General features: G+C 37.0%; 1 protein-coding gene across 1 annotated transcript; it reads right to left on the reverse strand.

The window, feature by feature from the left end:
* Positions 1–66: 66 nt before the first annotated feature.
* Positions 67–22362, reverse strand: cnot6l (CCR4-NOT transcription complex, subunit 6-like). The gene is made up of 12 exons (XM_053480987.1): positions 22242–22362; positions 17011–17132; positions 16155–16341; positions 13568–13653; positions 13371–13460; positions 13170–13238; positions 10637–10794; positions 10273–10427; positions 9994–10145; positions 3646–3873; positions 2796–2998; positions 67–1004 (listed from the first exon to the last, which is right to left on the reverse strand). Exons 2-12 carry the CDS (start codon positions 17120–17122, stop codon positions 795–797), a joined length of 1650 nt encoding a protein of 549 aa, XP_053336962.1. The 5' UTR covers positions 17123–17132; positions 22242–22362; the 3' UTR covers positions 67–794.
* Positions 22363–22637: the final 275 nt, after the last annotated feature.

The following is a 22637-nucleotide window of genomic DNA, read 5'->3' on the forward strand; positions in this document are numbered from 1 at the left end:
AAAGAACTACACACACACACACACACACAAGATTAGAGTGTGATTAAGCAAATAGATTAAAATGAGTAGGGCTGAGATCCTTTTAATTGTGTCCTTTTAGGACATCACAAAAGATCATTTTGCATACTTTCAAACATTGCAAACATAGGAATTTACATCACTCGTTTTGCTTTGTTCCATTTCAGGCAAGCATTCACCATGGTTTCTCAATCCGAAGACAAATGGAGGGTATGAGGGATGAGGGATTTTTGCTTGTAAAGTACCAGATGCTACAATAACATAATATACATTAATGCCATATTTTTGTTTGATTGTTTTGCATAAAATTTATACATTTACAAATGTGGCATTTTATCTATTAGAAGTTTTCAATGGATAAAACACAAGGGGGCGGGCGGGGAAATATAAAACAGGATTACTGACAAAAGTAGAAAACACTTAACACTCTATTAGTGGGATGTTATGCTACATGAAAACGACACCTCAGTCTTTATATATCTGTGCCACACACACACACACACTCTATAGAAGTGTATGTACATCAACTCAGAACTGACATTCAGTCATCGACATGGACACGGCAGCTGCTTTTGGATTTACTTTGTTGGTATCAAATGTAGAACCTCAACCCTAATTTGGTATCAAGCTTTATTCCATAATGCTGGAAAATCTACCAACACGATTCTGTGCAATGGTTTAAAAAAAAGGAGTGATTGGGAAAATTTTTCACTCCTATGTGACGTTTGTAGAAACTTTGGGATCTGTCCGATAGTGGAGGGCTTCTCCGCCCATCACTACCTGTGGATGTCAAGGTTTAGGCCGTTAAGTGGCAAATGGGGAGGGTGGTACTCCAACTGAGCCAGGAGCGAGAAGTGATCGGAGGGGATGTGTGGATGCGGGCATCCGATGATGCAATTATCCACCAACCACTGGGTTTCGAGAGGACCTAGTAGTCCCAGCACATTCATGTGCGTCTTGGAGAAGAAAATGTAATCGATCACACCCTGGAACAAAAAGAGCGACAGCTGTTATAGAAGCATTTGCTGTTGTCCATCATAGGTCTTAGAATTTAATAAACCTCTGCATCTTAACTGATTATACAATTCAAGTTAATATGGTGTTCGGAATATGTGGCTAGAGAATAAGCATAAGATAACAATCAATATGGGTTTGGCTAAGTTCTACCTAACAGGCAAAATATTTACAAAAATGCTCTGATACCCAAATCTGATGCCATTTAAAACACTTAACACTCTAAGTCTAATGTATGTTATAATGTTAATGAAAAATTCTGGAAGAATATCACATTTCGTAATAGCAGTCAATGCAAAGCCTGTTTCAAACTCCACTGTGGAATTAACTCTAGGTAGTTTTCATGCAGAGGTTACCTATACCAATAAAACAAATCCACCAATTCAAGGTAGGCACTGTAAGCATTTAAAAAGGGAACCTATTAGCCTAAGTTCATTAACACAAATGCTTGCTTCTTATGGCCACTATCTCAAACAGAGAAACCTACAGAAAAAAGGAATGTTAAAAATTCTTAATAGCTGTTTACCTGATTTTTTTTTTTTTTTTTTTTTTGCATACTAATCATCTGTAGCCTACATATACTGTATATGAACCTGTACACCACAAGGGGAGAGGGTGCACCTCTTTAAACATCAGTAAGGGAGAAAGTATTGACTACTTTCTTCCATCTTCATTGGCTAAAAATGTGTCATGGGAAGGTAAAAAAAAGGCTAGTTTTTGTGAAATAATGCAAGGAGGGTTCAAGTCAAACCAGGACTTTTGATTGTGTGAAATAAAAAATAAATAAATAAATAAACTACCTTTATTTCTCTATATAATCCCCTGCTACAGTAAGGCACTTAGTGATTGGATACCATTGAGGTAGAAGGTTCTCAGTCTGCAGGAGCCATGATGGGACTGCCTGCTTCAAGCAGAGTTCCTGTAATTTGCAAATGGTGTTCATGAATGATTGTGTGTACAGTTCACACAGACAGACACACCTCTTAGGCAATTTGGCAAAAAATTCTGTGATGATTAGGTGTTCAAATGGTCATGGAAATGACCGCAGTGTGCTCCAAGCCACCTCAGCCAGGATCAACGGATGCTTTTTAAAAATGTTTGCTCCATTCAAAAGTTTTACTGCAGTGTCAGTGTCATCACCATACTGTGTTTGAAGTCTTCTGTAAATGTCAATGTGTTTAACAGATTTCTATTTTTCATTAATTAAAAATTGTTTTTTTTTTAAATCAACAAAAGTCTCGGTTTGACTTGAATGAGTTACAATACTGATTCTATTATTTGGTGTTTTTATTTAGTGTCTTCCAATTTTTTTCTACATTATGATGGTATGAGAGAGAGTTTAAGCCAGTACGAATGCCCATAATAAATAACAGCATTTAATGGAAGTAAAGCTGTGTTCCACATACTCTGTTACACTGCTTGTCATTACTAGGTTTTTTTTTTACTGTCTGTTTAAACTGTTTGGGTTTCATTAATCTCACATAACTAATTTGTTGGTAACATCCAACTATAAAAATTTGCATGTTACAATTAATTCATTATGATAAACCAATTATTAACATGTTTAACTCTCAATTAAGAAAAAAAAAAGAAAATTTGCAACCCTAAAACAGAGCTAAATAAAATGTTCTATGTTATCCCTAACTGAATTAAAATAATCAGGTTACTCATTTGGGTATCAGTCTTGGGTGCTGATAATATTGGGCAAGATTCTGGCTTAGGTTCCATCTGTGTCTATCTAAAAACAAACCGTAGCTCTTCACCTTAAAGTCATAGGTGTAATTAGTGTAAGGCATCAGATTGCTCTCATAGGCGCTTTTCAGCTGGAAACTGTGAGTGACGCTGCCATCTGGTTTGCCGTTCTTGCCGTTGCAGCTAAAGTTGGTCAAACAATCACTGTAGCGTAGTTCTTTGAAATCTTTGTGATTCTCGGCAACCCCGCCGTTGCTCAGGTATTCCACCACACCTTCAAAAGCATAGAACGTCAAATCAATAAGTAACAAAAGACCAGCATTAACCTGGATCGGTTACAGCAGGAAATTTTAAAAACAATCCTGGAATATTTTCATTGCAAAAAGAGAAAGAAAAAAAGGAGAAGAAATACAATTCAAGTCTACACTTGTGGTTTAACTGCTTTTTTCTGGTTTCACTAGTCGTGTCTAAAATAAGGTTCGGAAATGTCCTGATATCCAGTAAGACAAGCCATTATGTAAGAATAAACCGATTTTAAATACCACTAACAAAGATAGATATAGCAAAAAAATGGTTTGTAAAACATTTTTGTTCTTTATTAACATATGATGCAAGGGCTGGTCAAATGAAATAACTGTGGTGTATTTTACATTGGGATTTCCCTGTCCATGTAATGATTATTAAATAATGATTCAATTTACATTACAGCTTATCTGTTTTAACGGAGAACAGCATGTTTAGCCACATGTCAGTGTCTGTGGAGTTCCCCCACCCCCATGTCTGTAGAGTTCCCCCCCGTGCTTGGTGGGTTACTTCAGGGTAGTCCGGTTAATTCACATTTCCAAATTCCCTGTAGTGTCTGAGTAAGTGTGTGTGTAAGATTGGCACTCATTAGGATTAACACATTTCTGGTGATCATACCAGAGTCTGGAAGGGAGTTGAGATCAGCACACAGGACAATAGGGAATGAGCTGGAATCTGAGCTGGCTGAAGTGGACCCAGTGGTGCTTAATGCCCTCTCCGCGATACTCTTCAGCTCTGACAGGAACATGACGGTCTGGATAAGTTTGACGTCCGAGTATTCGGGGTCCCAGTGCATGTGAGCATTAGCTACCAACAGAAGCTGCTTCTCTACAGGTGGTTTCAACCCTGCAGAACAACATTAATGAAACACTCAACAAGCAAATACAACACAATAAGGGATGGATGCCTTTCAAAGAGCATGAAGGAAGTCTTTAAAGGCGAGATACTCATTTAAGATCAGTACATTTGTACTTTTAGAAAAATGGAGTGATCAGTAATTGTCTGCATAAACTTAACACAAACTTATCACATTATTAAATCATTGTTATTTGCACAAATCGAACATCCAGTACTGTGCTGTATATTGTGTAAAAGCACCACCATGCCTTTAACAAACTCCCTACATGCACATTACTACTACATGTTATTTTGCACTACCTGTTATAGGATATGTGACACACACACGGCTAATTGCCCTACTTTGCAATCACTTCATGTACACTTTATGTATGCTTGAGGATCCCCCCCCCTCCAATCGCTGCCCTTATTTAATCTGTAAAGTTACTGAATGTTGTGTCCTTGCTTTAAAACAATCAAAAAACTGGACTAAGTATAACTGTCATATGTGCAAAAGCTCATAAAAATCTCCTACGAATTCTGATTTATACTCTTTTGTCCTCTGAACATGTCGTTTGCAAAACATTATTTGCCAAAAGGCAGACAAGAACTACCCTCACATTTCTGACACAACGAAAGTGTTAATCTGTAACCAGACACCCAGACGACCTGTGATATGGCAGCTGATTCACACTGGAGCTTAGGTTTCTATGAAACCAAAAGTTACAGTTAAAAAACCACGCTGTAAACCTCAGCGAAGGCGATAATTTATTCCTTTGTGGCCTCATTGGCTCCATTTGCAATGTAAATATGTTGTGAAAGACAAAAATGATTAGCAGGGGAGGATGCTGTAAGTAGCATCCGTGTGGGTCTAAAGCAGCATTATTACCACGTGTCATATAGATTGTGCTGGAGTCTGCGCAACAACTTCCTTTCTTTAGACGGAATACAAAGTGTTAAATGACTCAGTGGTGCCTGCGGCAAACACCTTATGCTCACACCTCTTAATCACGTTCGGATCATTCCTATTTTAAATGCGAATGTGGAAACTTGATTTAAAATTACCAACAGTTACATAGCTTCAAACAGAAACACAATTTTGCCTCCTCCACAAATAAAGGTTACCAAACTCTGCCTCCTCTTTCAGAAGGATCAAATTATTCACCAAGCAAAGAAAATGACTACAGAGATAATAACCCTTCAGCACATTATCAAAAGCTGGTAGGATAGTGCCTAACTGTCAACTTTGTGGAAGAAATGCGGTCGGAAAAAAATAAACGGAGACCAGTAAACACTTGGTGAAGCTGCATGGGAAAAAAAATCAAAGGTAAAATTCGTAGCTATGGTTAATTGTGAAAGTAAGAGCATTTCCATTACAGGATTGAGACTAAATAGCTGCCACTCGTCAGTAAGACTAGTCTGAGAAATTTGCTAGGGAGCAAAAAGATTGGATTTTGGAGCAATGTAAAAGTTTAAAGTATGTGGTCTGATGAGTTCAGATTGACCTTTTCCAGAGGAATGGTGGCAGAGGGATGGTTTTCCAAGCTTTAGCTGATACCCTGAATGCACTGAATAAACATGTTATCAAATCAAATCAATGGAGTTTTTCTCCCCTGATGGCACAGCTATGTTCCATGACTGAAACTGTGAAATAGTGGCTGTGGGCACACATGAACTGGCCACCACATTGTGTGCTGTAATCAATAAAATTCAAATAAATATTGTGACTTTTTCTTTAGCCAGCCAGTGTTTATACACTGCATCATAGTGGAACCTTGCTTGTATATCAAAACACTTGTATATCAAAGTGAATGACCCCATTAGAAATTATGTAAACTTAGACAATTCAATCCACACCCCAAAAATATTCATATAAAAAGAATTAATACAAAATATAAAGTAAAAATATTACAAGTTAACCTACAATTTACCTTGATTGAGACCAGCGAGAGGGGGGGGGGGTGAAGGGGGGTTGGGGGCTGATGTGTAGGACGACTTTCACACATACACACACACACACACACACACACACACACACACACACACACACACACACACACACACACACACACATACACACACCAGTTTACCGTATAGAAACTCACCTTCGTGCGGGTGAGGCTCTATCCTGTAAACTAGTGTGGGTCTGTGTGAAAGTCGTCCTACACACACACATACAAACACAAAAGAGCAGATGCTTTACACACACGTGGTCACAGTGTTACAGTAAACAGTACACACTCACGGATGTTGACTAAACGAGTGACGCACGTGTCCCGATATATATAATATATATATTCGTGGCACTGCTGCAGAATTACCGAAGAGCACGTTGCTTTAACAGCAGGTTTCATCTCAGCTGTATTATTGGGTTGGATGTTTCCCTTTCCACTTTTCCTATTTAGTCAACTTTTCATGAGTATGCTTAACTCTAAACAGCCAGCCCTTTTAGTAATGACTATCTGTGGATTACCCTTCTTGTGGAGGGTGTCTTTTGGACAACCGTCAAGTCAGCAGTCTTCCCGGTGCGTGTACTAAACTAGGCCGTGAAATATGCAGTATTTATACTGTATGAATAGTAGTTTACTCAAACTTAATGTAAAACATTTTGAGATACTGGATTTTGATTGACATGAGCGGCAAGCTGTTATCATCACAATTACAACAAAAAGAAAGGCTACAAAATACAGAAGCAAGTCTTGAAATACTTTTGAGTGTTTGAAAGAAATAGCATCAGTTCTTGACAAGTCTTTGGTAATTCAGAGAAAATAATAAGGTGACATAGCCACTTGGCACAGTTTGTTGGTTTAGCATGAGTTTAGTTTGCAGCAGTTTCTTAACATTTCATAGCTAATTCATAGGCGACTAAAGTATGTCATGTCACTAGATGCGAACAACCAAGATCTGGCAAATTTTAGTTCACGAAAGTTTGGCACACTCACACTAAAGATCTAAGGATGTGGAATTTTCATAATATAGTCATGCTTATGAATACAAAGTTTAATTAGGGGTAGCTCAGTGGTTAAGGCATTGGACTACGGTTCGGAAGATCCCAGGTTCAAACCACACAACCACCACCAAGTTGCCACTATTGGGCCCTTGAGCAAGGCCCTTAACCCTCAACTGCTTACATGTGTAATGAGATAAAAATGTAAGTCGCTCTGGATAAGAGCATCTGCCAAAATGCCTAAATGTAAACGCAAATTTTGCTAGAGATTTTAGATTGGACTCATCTGTCTAGATGCAATTACAATTTTGATTCTTTTTAACCCCGGTTTCTTAAACAGTTATTAGGCTCAATATATTTGAGGTACATTTTAGCTGTTTTATTATTATTATTATTATTATTATTATTATTATTATTAATAATATGATTCACTGACTTATTTTCTATACCGCTTTATCCTGTATTCAGGGTTGCAGGGACCTGAAGCCTATCCCAGGAGACTAAGGGCATGGGGCGGAGTACACCATGGACAGGGTGCCAATCTATCAAAGGGCACACACATACACACACTCATTCATACTCTATGGTCAAATTGGGAACGCCAATTAACCTAACCTAGATGTATTTGGACTGTGGGAGGAAACCAAGCATGGGGAGAACATGCAAACTCCATACACACAGAGATGGGAATTGAACCTGGCTGGGAATCAAACCTGGACCCTTGAGGTGCAAGGCGACAGTGCTAACCACTAAGCCACCATCCCGCCCCTATTAATATTATTATTCATCATATATTAACATTCAATAATCGGATACACTATATCACAAAAAAAGTATGTTGAGACCTAACCATCACACCCATATGAGGTTCTTCTCCGAAATATATTTATATAAAATTACAAAGGACGACTTTGAATTATGTAGCATAACAATTTTCCTTTAATAAAATTGAGAGGCTCAAACCTGTTCCAGCGTGACATTTCCCATATGTACAAAGTGAGCTCAGGAACAACATAGTTTTGCTTAGACAGGAACGGAGGATCTCAAATAGCCTGCACAGAGCCCTAACCTCAAAACCATTGAATACGCTTGTGATAAACTAGAATGCCGACTGCACCCCAGGTCTTCTAATCCACCATTATAGCCTGATTTCACTAATGCTTTTGGACATAAATTCCCAAAGCATCACTCAAAAATCTAGCGAAAAAGAAAAAATGCACATTGTTATAATAGTAATAGGGGATCAGACGTATAACTGGGATGGTCAACAAGCACAAATGAGTGTGTCTGGCCAGATGTCTACATACTTGTGCAGTAGGAAGAAGAGCAACAGCATTTACTAAGGTCAAAGACACTGAGGTCAGCAAGTGGTTATAAAGAAAAAGTTTCTGTTATCTGTTCATGAATTTTATGAAGGCAGAGACTACACGTTAATCTAAATTTGCTATGTACTGCCATCTAATGGACTACAATGAACACTATATTATCAGATGCAACTTAATGGTTTATATATAAGTTCAGTGCAAGCTGTCACCTCACTGCCACATTGGGTGTGGCTATATAAGAACTTCTTTTAAAAACTATTTATTATAAAATGAGTCTTTACAACCACTAATAAACCACTTAATCAAGATAAGTGGCAGCTTTAGAAGAAGAAGAAAAAAAAAACTAATCAGCTGACATTATGCAACACTAAATCCGGACTGTTATTATTAGTTTTTCCTCTGTTAGTCGACAAATGTCAAGTAATAAGCAGTTCAGTCATGGCTCACACTCATATACTCTGTAATGTCTTAGTGTGGGATCATATTTTATATAATCATTCAGGATTTTAGTTGAACTTTCGTGCAGTGAATCTCTCGTTCTACCACATCGCAAACATGTTCAGTTTCAGACGAATTGCATTATGACACAAGGCAGGTTGAATGCATGTTTTTATGCTGTCGGTACCAATTTCTGACTCTGTGTGCCTCAGCAGAGTTGGTGAGTTGTTTATACAGAAATGCTTTTCTGCCCACCACACCTGTACAGAAAGTTTCTCTGACTTCACGTAGTCTTTCGGTCAACTCGAACTAGTCTTGCCATTCTGTGTTGACCAAAGGATGATTTTACCTTACTGCACCTTTCTGAGTAAACTCTAATGACTGTTGTGTGTGAAAACTTCAATCCAACAATCATGCCATGTTTAATTTCATTGATACAGTATGATGTGTAAGCATTACCTGAAGCTGCTAACCCGACCTGCAATATTTCTTTTTTTGCACCAATACCACGATTGACTGATTAGCAGAGGTGGGTAGTATTGAGTTACATTTATTCCAATACATACTTGAGTAGATTCGCAAAGAAGACGCACTTCTCTTACTCCGCTACATTCGTCTACACTTGACCCATTACTTTTGTACCACTTATTCTACACATTAGATATTCTTTATTTTTGCCAGACTCTTGACTCTGTTCCACATGACTTTGTTGCAATGTCAGCATATGTTTTTTAGCTTATTCGTTAATTATATGCGTTTCTTAGATTTGTTTATGGTAAAGTGAGACCTCTTGTCCACATGTTCTAATGTTATTTTCTATCTGCTGAGTTATTTGGAGGGCAACTGAATATACAGTATATCTTACACTGGAAACAGTTTAAACATTCACTGTTCAACAATACATATGTTTTAAATGCTTTATGTTGTGGAAAAAAGTGAGATTAGGAAATTTCCTCAATCTCATCCTCACTTTTTTTCTTGTTCCTTAATTTGCTGTTATGTACAGATATTTAGTTTTATTAATTTCTTCTATTTTAATTATTTCCTTTATTTTATTTAGGAAATGTCAGAATTTGTACATTATTTTATCATTTAGATTTTTTTTTTTAATTGGACATACAGTTCCTCACTACTTGAGTAGTCCTTTCATCAAATACTCTTTTACTTTTACTTGAGTATTTTGAATCACTACTTATTTTTCTTCTACAGTACTTGAGTAATATTATTTTACTCTTACTTGGGTAAAGAATTTGCCTACTCTACCCACCTCTGCTGATTAGATTATTGCATTATTGAGCAGGTGTACAAGTGTTCCTAATAATGTGATTAATGAGAGTATTATTCCATGCTTGCTTGGTTTAATTTGCACAACTTATTATAGCTCTCAACAATACAAGTAGTCAACAGTTACATGCTTACCTCCAGCAAACAGCTCTTGCTTCACCTCTAGCAGCACGGCTACTCCGATGTTGTCTTTCGTCATCACCCGATTTAGCATGACCTCTGAGCCTTCCGAGTTGGCCATGGCCACTTGATTAAACTCCACCGTGTGTTTCTGAACCAGTGCAAATCTAACAAGTGACAAAAGTAAATAAATACTTAATAATTTTGACATTTTGACAATGACAGTTGTTTTGTTCTTTTTAAACATTTTGACTTTTTCCCCTTAAAACCATAAAAGAGTAAAAATGGATTCACTTTTCTGTTTTGAAGAACACGGCACAGCCGTCCACATGCTTCCTTTCTTGTTCCGACACGAGTTTGGCACGAGATTTTGGACAAAAATACCCGTCATATCCACGGTCTTTTAGAGTTTCCAGAAAAAAAGTGTAGTACTGCTCCGTTTCCACCTCCTGTAAGAGATAGTTCTGATAAGAACTTTTTTGAGGGCAAAAAAACTTAAACGTAAGAAGAAATGATAATATGGCATAACTATTAAAAAAACTGCTCATACCCATTTACCCTTATGGTAGTTTTTATTGTATTTTATCCTGACTGAGTATCTGATCTAGATGAGCTGTTTTTATTTGTGCATCTTATAACGAGCTCCTGGCTCACATACCTGCAAACTGATAATGTCAGCATCACAGCTGGTGATCTCCTCCATGATGCCTTTCTTCCTATACTCCCAGTTGAGAGCCCAGGAAGGACAATAGCCATACAGCTGCCTTGTTGCGTATTTATCACAAAGCACGTTGTAGCACATTACTGTGAAAACAGCTAAACAGAAAAAGTCAAAATATCACTATAAAAATATTGTGATGGCATAATAATGTGCACAATATTGCAAGATACAAGGAAAGACTGCCTCATGTAAACATGCTCTTATTGTTAAGGATTAACAATTAAAATTGGATAATTTATCGACATACACTAAAATTTAAAGATGTGTTCAGTTTATATTTTACTTTATAGTATCACAAAAAAATGTATAACCATTTTAAAGGCTGAATAATTTAAAGATGGTTTAAAAATTTATCGACCCAAAATAAATGTGGCAAAATTCTAAAAACTGGCAGTACTTTTAACATATCTTTATAATACTTGAGGAAGAAACATGGCTGACAGTTAAAAACATAAAGACACTAGCAAACAGTAACAGATTTTGCAAAGAAGAGATGTAAAGTGGCACCAAACACTTTAAATCAATGTACAAAGTTCACACAGGACAGCAGTTTGGAAGATGGCATCAAGTAAGAGCTTACACAGGTAATATTACAATTATATAGAAATGAAGGACTGTGGATGGCAAGTTGATTTGGGCTGTTTTTTTAATCAACTATTTTTACGTACTTAACAAGTTTCATAAATCAATATTTAGCCAACACAAACATTTTGACTGATTATAAAATAACTTTAACATTACCTCAAAAGCTGCACATGGTTACAGTAAATCAAATAAATCCCCAGGTTACGGGGAAAAAAAAATACCCCAAATAAAAGAAGCTACCAACTAGGGAGGGCATGACATCAACTTATCCTTAAGGGGTGTGAGGAAAGTGCTATCCATGTGAACTTACAGATGCCCAGAATCAAAATTTTATAATTTGTCATCTGTACCTTACAACAGTGGTTCTCAAACTGGGGGTCAAGACCCCTCTGGGGGTCGCGTAATAATTTCAAGGGGTCCCGAGAGGGATTTAAAAAATTGCCTTTTTTTGTGATTATAATACACACTTTTCAGTATTACAAGTTAATTCTTTAAATAAATACTTTCTGATTTGTAAAGATATTACTGATTGAGTGTTTAAATTAAGTGAGTTTAAAAAAAAAATTCACGACTCAAAGATATGACGACTGGCTCACTAGTTATTGCTACAGCGCACAACTGCACGTGAAAACCGCAACTGCCGAGATGGATAAATTTGTGATTCACAAATCTAAAAATGTTGAGGAAACTGTGGACAGTTTGCCTGAGTCATCAGAACCATGTACATCGATTAAGCATGAGAGCAAGACCCTGTCAGACCAAAGTTGGGAATGTTGGAAATATCAGGAAGACTTCATAAAGTATGGATTCACTTGCTCCACTGTCGATAACATAGATTTCCCTCAAAGTGTAATCTGTTTAGAAGTGCTTGCTCATGAAAGTATGAAACCCAGCAAAATGCAAAGGCATTTGGAGACGAAACATCTTTTGTTTATTGAAAAGTCTATAGACTTTTTCTGCCGAAAAGAGAAGGAATTAAAGGATCAAAAACACATGATTGCGGGTAGCTGTATCCATCATCAGGCCACCAATGAAGCTTTTGTGCTGCCAAAAACAAGTACACAATTCCCATTGAAAGGTAGGCCAAAATTATTTCGATGTATAGTAAATGTAGTCAAAATACTGTGAACAGCTTATGTTTATTGCTTGTTTTTGACAGTGTGGGTCGCCTGATCTTCAATTAGGGGTCGCTGGCTTGAAAGTTTGAGAACCACTGCCTTACAACACAATGAAAAAATTATTTATACATTTCTTGAGTCACTCTTGATTCGCTAGTGCCGCTATGATTAATGTGAGTGTAAAGAACGCCACACCTTCTCCTGAGAAAAAGCCAAATCTGCTTGCTACACCTGAACTCACAATCTCCGGATGATAGGACAAATGGTTTCTGTTAGGTCAATCGGGATCCGGACAAAATCAGAGACTAATCAACCAGTCAAACGGTAACGGCAGATCAAATTGAAAACTTCATCTTTAGTTGGTCTTCTTTTGTAGTTACTTTTATGGCTTGTTTAAATTATCTGCTACATGTGTCTACAGTATGATCTCTAGCAGTTGTATAAAGACTCATTACAAGCTTATTCATATTTAAATACTACAGCAGTTTTTGTAACTAAGAAACAACCTGTTATGTTTTTTATTAAAATGTTGCTCTAAAGAAAAATAATTGGTCGTTTTAAGGATGGACAAATCTACTACTCATTTTAAAATGTAATGGATAAGACACAAAGTTATTTAAAATGCTGCTATCATAAATATTAAATAAATATTGGATAGTGTATCCAAATAAAGTAATAATACTATCCAAATACAGTAATAGTGAAACTGTTGACTGCAACAGAGTTACAGTAAGTAACGTTTCCCTGGAGCAGGAAACAGTCTGTACCTGTGGGCACCATTTGGTCTCGTTCCCTCAGTGTGATCCAAGGCCTTTGAGGGAGTTGCTCTGGATGGACTGATCTCACAAAAAAAAAACAAAAAAAACACAGCAATAAATGAGTATATTATCTAACATGGTTAAATATGACTAAAAGATCCACTGAAAAGATTTGCCAATTGTTATAACATGCAGCATATTTTAACTCACCTGCAAGATTGTCAAGCATGTAATTTAATAGTTTTCTTGTTCCGTCAGGCTCCTGGTAGAGGTTGAGTATATCCTGGGACAGTGGGTTACCTGTGAATGTTACACATTACATTAGGAAAGGGTGTGAAGAATTTGAAAATGCTTATGAAGCTTAATTGTTATAAAGAACTTTCTAATCAAAAAAGAAACGGGCCTGCCTTTGAGACCGAGAGTTTGTAAGCGAAACAGCCGTCCAAGTTCGTAAGGCAAAACCCGTAAACAGTTGTTGTTCAAAAGCAATTCCCTGTGGAAATCATGAAAAGAAGAATTTCAGAGCTACGCACACAGGCTAAAAATAAATAAATAAATCATGTGGAAACCAAATGTTTCTCTTGGATAGTGTTTATTTTTAAAAACAAACAGTCATTAATTAAGACCATATTTGGGAGTTTTTGCTGTCTGCTGTTGCTTTGCTTGTGCGTCAAATCCAAAATTCTGCAAAGCTGCTTTTTGCCAAAAACTGTTGTTAAAAGATGTGCAAAAATATAATCCGGACAGAATTTGATTAAACCACTCTTTTCCGTATGGTCTTATTAAAGCCAATATCAAATGGACACACAAATATCGTACATTATTTAGAAAAGGCATAATGTTCATGCAAGGACTTCATAATTCAGAAGGACTTCTCCTCTTCAACACATATTCATCACAAGACAGTCTAAATATTGACATTTAGAATATTGTATTGTTATTGATATTTAGATATTGTTAATGTATAACTATGTTTATACTAAAGTTGGTTTCCGACTGATTGATGAGACATTCCATGAGTAGTGTTACTAGAAGATAGCAGCGCTGGGACTTTTAACTATATGCAGTCCGCCTAGGGTTGGGTACCGAAACCCGTTGCCAATATGGCAGCGGTACCTATATAACCGGTACGTACTAGAACCAAATCAGAACGCAGATTCCAGTGCCTCACTTCGGGGCTACTTAAATCCCTGAGCAATCGATGAAATATTTGTCCTCTGGTTCTCTAAAACAGATGTAAGCCACACATGAAAATAATTTCCTGACGTAAAAAAAAAACAAACAAACATTTGAACGCAAGTCGAATTGCTCTAATGATACAAATCCAACTAATCTTTGTAGTAACGCAGGTGTCAATGTTGTTTTTGCATTCTGACATTAAAACACATCCCGGGGAAATGAGACCATCTGCATAAATGCAGAACATGAAAGAAGTAATTAAATTTGCTCTGACGGCAGCAGGTAGCGTTAGCTAGCTATGCTCAACACGCTTAAATTAAAATGCCTAAAACCAAGTGTGGCTGAGTGCTAAACATTTGAGGACACACAGGATGCAGTTAAAAGCAGGGGGTTTAACAGCTCGGGACATCAGCTGGCGATGTGGGTGTGCCCAGCCCTAGTCAGACCAACCCTATCAAAGTTAGAAGAGGTGTCGTGTTTTGCCAGATAAGAAAAATATGGTCATATATCTGCAAAAGAATTGCTGAAATTAAAAGATGATTTGTAGTGTACCAGGAATATCAACTGCTTTACTGTTATTGGGGTTAAATTAGGCTGGGTAGTATGTAAACCTGTTGTGTTTTGTATTTACTTATATTTATGTATACTTTAAACTTTTAATATATTGATTTAATTTTTCAATAAAAAGCTGCTCTTTAATGTTTTTGTAGCTCTATTTTTAAGCATCGGTTCAGGCACCGCTTAAAAGTGCCGGTTTGACACTAGAATTGTTAAAAAATAAATAAATAAATAAAAAATTTTAAAAAACAATCCCCAACCCTTATCACGCCATGTCACAAGTGTCTTAACTGTTAATTACACTAAATGTTGGTCGCAGCATGAGTCAAAATAGGTCTATACAGTCTGCAGTACTGGGGTGAGAGCAGCTGAGTGCCAAAACCCACATTTAAAACCAGTCACAGAAGCACTTCACTAGAAAACACATTTGATAACATTATCAAATGATTACGTTGAATGATTTAAAGCTACACTTTGTCTACTTATCAATTGCTTCTAAGTTCCAAATTGCCTCTGTGCTGTTATCCTAACGGCCTAAAATCAGCCACAAATCCCATATTTCTCTGCAACCTCTGATCAAGGGACCTACTTGGTGTTTGGGACAAGGGATTATACACCCTAGCGCACTAGCTTTCCATTTAGTGCTATTTGGGATTAAACCCAGAAGTTTACGGAGATAATATTCTAAATCGGAATAAGTGGAAATATAAAGAGAAACGTATGAGATTTACAGGACAAAATATCCAGCAAAATAAGTGGTTAAATAGAGAAACAAATCGTAATCTGTTAATAATAAATTGTGTTTGTGGAATGACTGTATAAACAGCAATATTAAACTCAAGGTCATGCTGTCCTGCTGGATATCAGCAGCTTTCGGCACCCGGGCTGCATGTGCCTATAATCACATTACAGCGGTGCGATAACCAGCACTACAACACTCCTTCTCATGTGAATTTTAATTAATTAATAATTATAATATGTAAAACCTGATGGTGCAGATATTTTCTAAGCCTGAACAGGTCCCCTTCGTCGATGTGTAAACAGTATCCGAAATATAGGATTTCTCCTGTTACAACCTAGAAAAACCAAAATACTTTTCTTTTTTCATGATTTCGTTTTAGTTTGAAACTCATATTTGCCATTGAAGACATTCCATAATAGTCATTAAAGCTAAATTGTTAACAGATTTTTGTATAGATTACTGCTGATATCTGATATCTTGAAAACCTGATCTCTAACTCCAGGTCTTGACTCTACCTGAGAGACACCATGTTGCCGAGTTCTGCTGGCAGGCTGCGGAGTTTGTTGGAGGACAAGTTCAGGTAGACCAGGTGAGGGAGCTTGGCGATTTCAGGAGGGAGTCGGCTGAGGTTGTTGTTGTTGATGTGTAGAGCGGTCAGATGAGTGAGCGTCCATAACGAGCTGCTCAGGTTTCTCACCCGCCCTGTCCAAAAACAATGATAAAGAATTATTAAGAACAAAAATAAAGACTATTAATAAGGGTACTTGGCTGCTGATCAGAATCGGTCAATAATTACTTCATTTTTTGAGGTTGGTTACATCTCACCTGGCTGACCGTGTAAAACGATACTATTGTGATGCTGCAAAATACATGATACATGACCCTGAAATCGCCAGTCTGTGAATATTACAAAGTCTCTTTAAAAGAGTAAAATTTGCAATATAAATAGTTTGTTCTAAAGCAAAACCACTTGGGGGATCGTCTGCCAAAAGACAACAAACAGCCCGGGTTTACCTTAACACTCCATGCATGCAGGATGACATTGAGTGACTATTAAGCACGACTGCACACATGATGATAAGAGAAACAGACTGTTTCTTAAAAATACAGAAATTCTAATATTTATAAAGAAATGCCTGCCCTTGCTGCATACTAATTACAGATTAAATGACGTGTGATGTGTGCGTTTATTTAAAAATATTTGTTTAAAAGTTTTGCATAAATAAATATTACCCCTAAATATATTAATGGCTTAAGGCTTAAATGTAACCTTAGAGGGTAACCAGGGAAGGCTTTTTTTCATGCATTGTATTAGATGCCTAACAAATAAACCGAAGTAAAAAAATAAAACCTGCATGCACAAGAACTAACCAGTAATCTCTAACTCAGCCCAGTGTGACTTCTTCCCACTGGCTGCCTCCTCTGCCGACATGATAGTGTACAGCCTGCGCGGGTCTGGAGGCTCATATTTCTCCTTTGGCATACCTGTTAATCTAAAGAAAAAAGAAAAGAAAAAAAGAAGACATCAGCCCAGTGGTATTAAGCATTAGATGTGACACACTGACTACAGCTTAGTATGTGTAGGACGCCTGTTCACCTCTAGTTTCACCCTTAAATGCTAGTAGAGTAGATGAGGGAAAAAGCACCTTATTGAATGTAAACCTTTCAATAAGTAAGCATAATTAATTACCTCCGTCTTACATGCATGAGCAAGCAAACTGATGAATCTGATATCTAGATCAGAAATTCAGAGCAGCTGAAGCAGCTGGAGATTTTACAAAGCAAGACTGATTTACAGTAATATGGAAACACATATGGAATAAACCTGTCGCTGGCAGAATGTTATTAATTTGCGTCGTTCTAGGACAAATCACACAGTATATGCACACATTGGAACAATTAAACAACAACAAAAAAAAAAACATAAAATAAATAAATAAATAAAATCCTGAATGTGTTTCAGGGATAAAAATTGTCTATAATGTTGATTTGATATGCAACTTTGATAGCTCTGATATCTGTAACTGGGGTGAGTGATCTGGACCAAAAGTTGTATTTTTTTAAATACATATTTTTATTTCTGTATATTTGATACGCAATATATCAGTTGCAAGACAAAGCCACATGCAAGTCATCACAAGAACTTTTATAAATGCAGACTGTAAATAAAAAAAAAAAAATGCAAAGACAGGGTTTTATTTGCAGTTTCAAACATCAAATTTAAAAATTTAAGTAAAATAAACAGCGTACATTAAATAATCTTTTAAAACATATGTTTCTTTATGTTTTTTTTTTTTTTACTGAGGTAGACTGTAAAGCTCCTTGGAGTGTCGGGGTGGGGCTGCGAGCAGACCACAGACTGTTTAAAAAGACCTGGACAAACCCTTGTAGGCACCCCAGCCATGCTGATATTCATCACAACAGCACTCCCTCTTGTGTGATATTGCTTAATTAAAATATAATTGATATACTTTAAAATAAGCTATAATGCATTAAATAAATGGGGGGGGGTGGAATCTGTTTAGGTCTGTATGCAAGAACATTATGGTGTGTTTTATTTATAACATGTTTATATTTTACAGGAGATACAGAGACTTTAAATAGTATGCACTATTTACAGTACATGTGCACAGCAGCCTGTAACACGTCATCCAGTGAAACCTTCTGCATAAGAGCGTCTGCCAAATGCCTAAATGTAAATGTACCTTTTCCTTTATCTGAGATCCGTTAGGTACACACAAGGTCTAAGGCATCTTTTCTCACAAGATAGTAAGCTGCCACGACTACAACTAGTCACAAACCACAACTATTCGACTGGTCCATATGCAAGGAACTAAAAATAGCAGAGAATGTATGAATCATTCTAAACAGTAAAAGAAATTGCCTCATTTGGGAGCAAGGAAAGCTCATAAAGCAGACTGAGCGACATAAGCTCACTTACTTTCCATGTAACCCACTGTTGCAGCAGCTGTTGCATAGCAGAACAAAATAAATGCACTTTGACCAGCGCAAGCAAAATCCACACTTGGCCCTATGCCTTGTAGAATATTTTCCTAACTTATTCGTATCAGTTGTACACATTGTAACCTGATCGCCACGATACACAGATTGGGCACCGACGCCAGTTGACAGCTGGAACCTGATCGCTGAAGTTACAACAGGTCATGAGGCTTAAAAACAAGTCTCTCTCTCACTCTCTTTTAGACACACAGGATATATAGGGCTGTAGTGGTAATAATAAATAAGAGGTTTATGACCATGACATATAGGTAAAATGTTTTTTTTTTAATAAATATTCATTGAGAAATAACAGCATGAAAGGAATAAACATAACCAACGTCCATGAAGTTAACTGGTCACAGTTAAATAAATAAAACAATAAAAGACAGTATAGAAGATTTTTTTAACACCAATCACCATTTCAAAAACTCAATCCATCATACATTTTAAAAATATAAATCACATCACTGCCTCTCTAGCCCTATCATATATATATATATATAAACTTTTTTCCCTTTTATTTGAGGTCTTTCACTGATGATGTTTGCTATTTCCACACTCAAAAACTGTTGCATATCCATGTTGGCAAACTTTAACTGATCGCCTGGCTTATACAAGTTATAATCGAGGTCAAGGTACTGTAAATGCTGATTAAGTGCAGTCTAGAATACACTACAGTTTAAATTGGCAAAATTTAGCAAAGGTTGTGATAATGCAAATCATAAGTAAGTAAATTATATTTTTGAAATTTAGGAGATGTATAAATGCGGACTATGCGCATGATTGTGCCCCGGGGGCTGCTGATGGTGGGATTGTGGGCACATTTGTGCCTGTTGGGAGAGGGGGCTTGTCTGTGTGGTCTGGGGTAAATAGATGCTGGTTGTGCTGGTGAGGTGTTTGAGCACAAGGTACATGGTTGTTGGTCTGGCCTCCGAGCTCTCCAGGTGTTGGTCAGGTCAGGCATCCCTAGGCTGAAAGGTCTAGTTTATGGGGGCGGCACCTTGAAGACGAAGCCAATTGTCTCAGGAGGTCTTGTGTAGTCGTGCCTTACTGGGTTAGGGCTATTTTGGTGGCACGGAGAAAACTTACACAGTATTGGGCTTAATGTTTTAAGATTATTGCTCATTCAGTATGTCACGGTCACATGATCGCATCAATGACGGTGCAACTGCTGACATTTTTACACAACACACAACACTACACATTGCTGCCATAATTCAATTTGAGTTTAAAAAAGGGCATGGACAACAACTATTGACGGGTGTATACATTTGTTGGGATCCTCTGTGTGTGTGTGTGTGTGTGTGTGTGTGTGTGTGTGTGTGTGTGTGTGTGTGTGTGTATGCGTGTGCATGCATGTGTATATCCTATTGTATTATCTGTAGTACAAATCATGTTTTATGTTTATCATGTCTGTATTATTCTGAATAAAAAATGTTCACTACTTCCAAATATCTTAAAAATTTATAAATAAATAACATTACAGAAGATTATTTGCATGCCTGTAAAGAAAGCAACATATTACATGCCAGTTTTCAGATGGGGTGGGGGGCTTCTTGGGTTTGCATAAAAACAAAAAGAAGCAGTAAAACCTAACATCTGCTTTACTTACAGTACTGTGCAAATGTCTTGGCAACATACAAAAAAGTGCCATAAGCAAAGACGACATTTGAAAACATTTCTACATTAAATATACTTCTATTAAAAGCAATAAAAAGTAATAAAATAATATAATTAATATAATTGTGAAAACTCTGTGCTTGAAAACAATCATTTTCATCACAGTTTTGTATGAAAATCATCTGGTAGGCTTTACTGAGTGTGCAGGAGAACATCAACGTTGAGGAGAACATTAGTTTTTTCTTATCTGGTCTGTCGTGTATTATGTTGCTTTCGTTACAGGCATGCAAATATTGTTCTGTAATGTTGAGTATTATTTTAAAAGTTATGTTTGGAAATAGTAAATGGTTTTGTACTTGATTATGGAGACATGATAAACCGTTCTAACAACATTCGTACTATAGTTCATATGGTAACTAAGACTTTTGCAAACCATATTTTAGTCTTTCCTCTGTTTCCGTCAAGGGGTTACCACAGCGAATCATCTGATCTGCACACAACTTGGCAAAGGTTTTGTTCTGGATGTCCTTACTGATGCAACGCTCCTATTTTATCCAGGCTTGGGACCTGCATCCAGGGGCAGGGGTTTGGGCACTAGGTGGGAATTGAACCTGGGCCTTTAATTCCGCACACCATATATACAGTTTATATACACACATACATACACACAGAGTTAGACACACTCTCTTTCTCATATAATTTATTTTTTATTTATATACTGTATATTCAATACCAATTGAATGTTCACAATTAATTTTCTACATTCTAGGACAATATATAACTTTTTTAACTCATGAAATAACACATATGGCATTAGGTAATTAAGTAAGAACAACAACAACAGTTGTTATTTTAAAACACCAAGGGCAGCTGTTCTGGAATAGTTCTTGCAAAAACAGTACTGTTGAGTGCATTTGCGAAACCTGTCATTCACCATGATGAAACTGGCTCTCATGAAGACCTTCCAATGAAAGCAAGATTAAAACCTACCTATGCTACAGAGGAGAAGTTAATTAAGAGTTACCAGCCGTTTAAATTAGAGCCGTTATAAAGGCTTTACAGAGCATAAGTAGCAGATACATCTCAATATTGACTCTTTAAAGGATATTATTATATATTTTGAACACACCTTCTAATTCCATGATCTTTACAGATTTTTATTTTTTAACAATGCAAAAAAACAATGCTGCCGGCATCCAGAATATGCCATAATTATAAAGTTAAAACTGCCCAGTATAAGACAAAACCACAAAAAAATGGTTAAGTGTTATGAGATGATGTGCATTCTTTATATTTGTGTATATAACTGACTTCTGTGATCAGCCCCCAAAAACCCTAATCAGGTAAGTATGCACATAACACTCAATTAACTTTTTTGTAGTCTTGTTTTTTTACTGGACTCTTTTTTTAACACAATAATAAATTTATGATTTTCAAGTCTCTTTTTAAAAATCTTTCTTAAAGACTCAGGCGCTGGCTATCACAAATGAGGAGATATATTTGTTATAACTTTTACCCACATCTATCTATCAGTCAGTTATATACACACTAGATAGATAGATAGATAGATAGATAGATAGACACAGTTTGCATGTTGACATGAAGTAAGGAAAGCACTGTATAAAGTAAAAGGATAACTTATTTAAAACGTTGGAACCTAAAAAGTTTTAGTCAGAGGAAAATAAGTTTTTCTGGTTATCTGGTCACCAGCCAAACAGGACAGCTGAACTATTACACAGACAGAATGTTGTACAAACAAACTTTCATTGCAGAAGTGTGACTGTCTCAGTGTAAATGAAAATAAATGAGCTCAGCCCGGGGCTCAGACTGTCCCCTGGTCCTGTACAGGACAGTTAAACCGTTAGCTAACACTGCTAACTCTCTCCTTGGGACTTGGGATCATTCTGTCACTGTGACAGCTGCAGAAAGCAATGCACAAATAAACCATACAAACACCATGTAGCTAAGCAGAACTGGCTTACCTGCATTAGGGAGGTGGTACCGCAAATGTTGAGGTGATATTTCCCCAGACATGCAGCCTCAGCTCGGTTCCTCTGCTGCTCAGTCTCTCCCAGCAGGCAGCCAGAAGGACAACAATCATGGCGTCCACTCGACTCATCCGCGTCATTTTTCCTGCTACCGCATTTCGCGTAACGCACACGGATTGGATGCGGGTTTCTATAAACAGGCGCGAGACATTTTCTATTGGGTAGAGAGCGCGAGAGGATTACCTGTTAGCCAATTGAAGCGCGGAAGGTGGGATCTTTCGGAATGCGGGTGTGTAAAAATAACTCCCTGCATTCCCAAGTCTGAAATAGCCACAGGGAAAGTTAGTAAACAAGCATTAGTCGAATTATTGTTTTTTATTTATATTTTTA

Source organism: Clarias gariepinus, chromosome 21, assembly GCF_024256425.1.
Source record: "Clarias gariepinus isolate MV-2021 ecotype Netherlands chromosome 21, CGAR_prim_01v2, whole genome shotgun sequence".
In the NCBI taxonomy this organism is placed as follows: Eukaryota; Metazoa; Chordata; class Actinopteri; order Siluriformes; family Clariidae; genus Clarias; species Clarias gariepinus.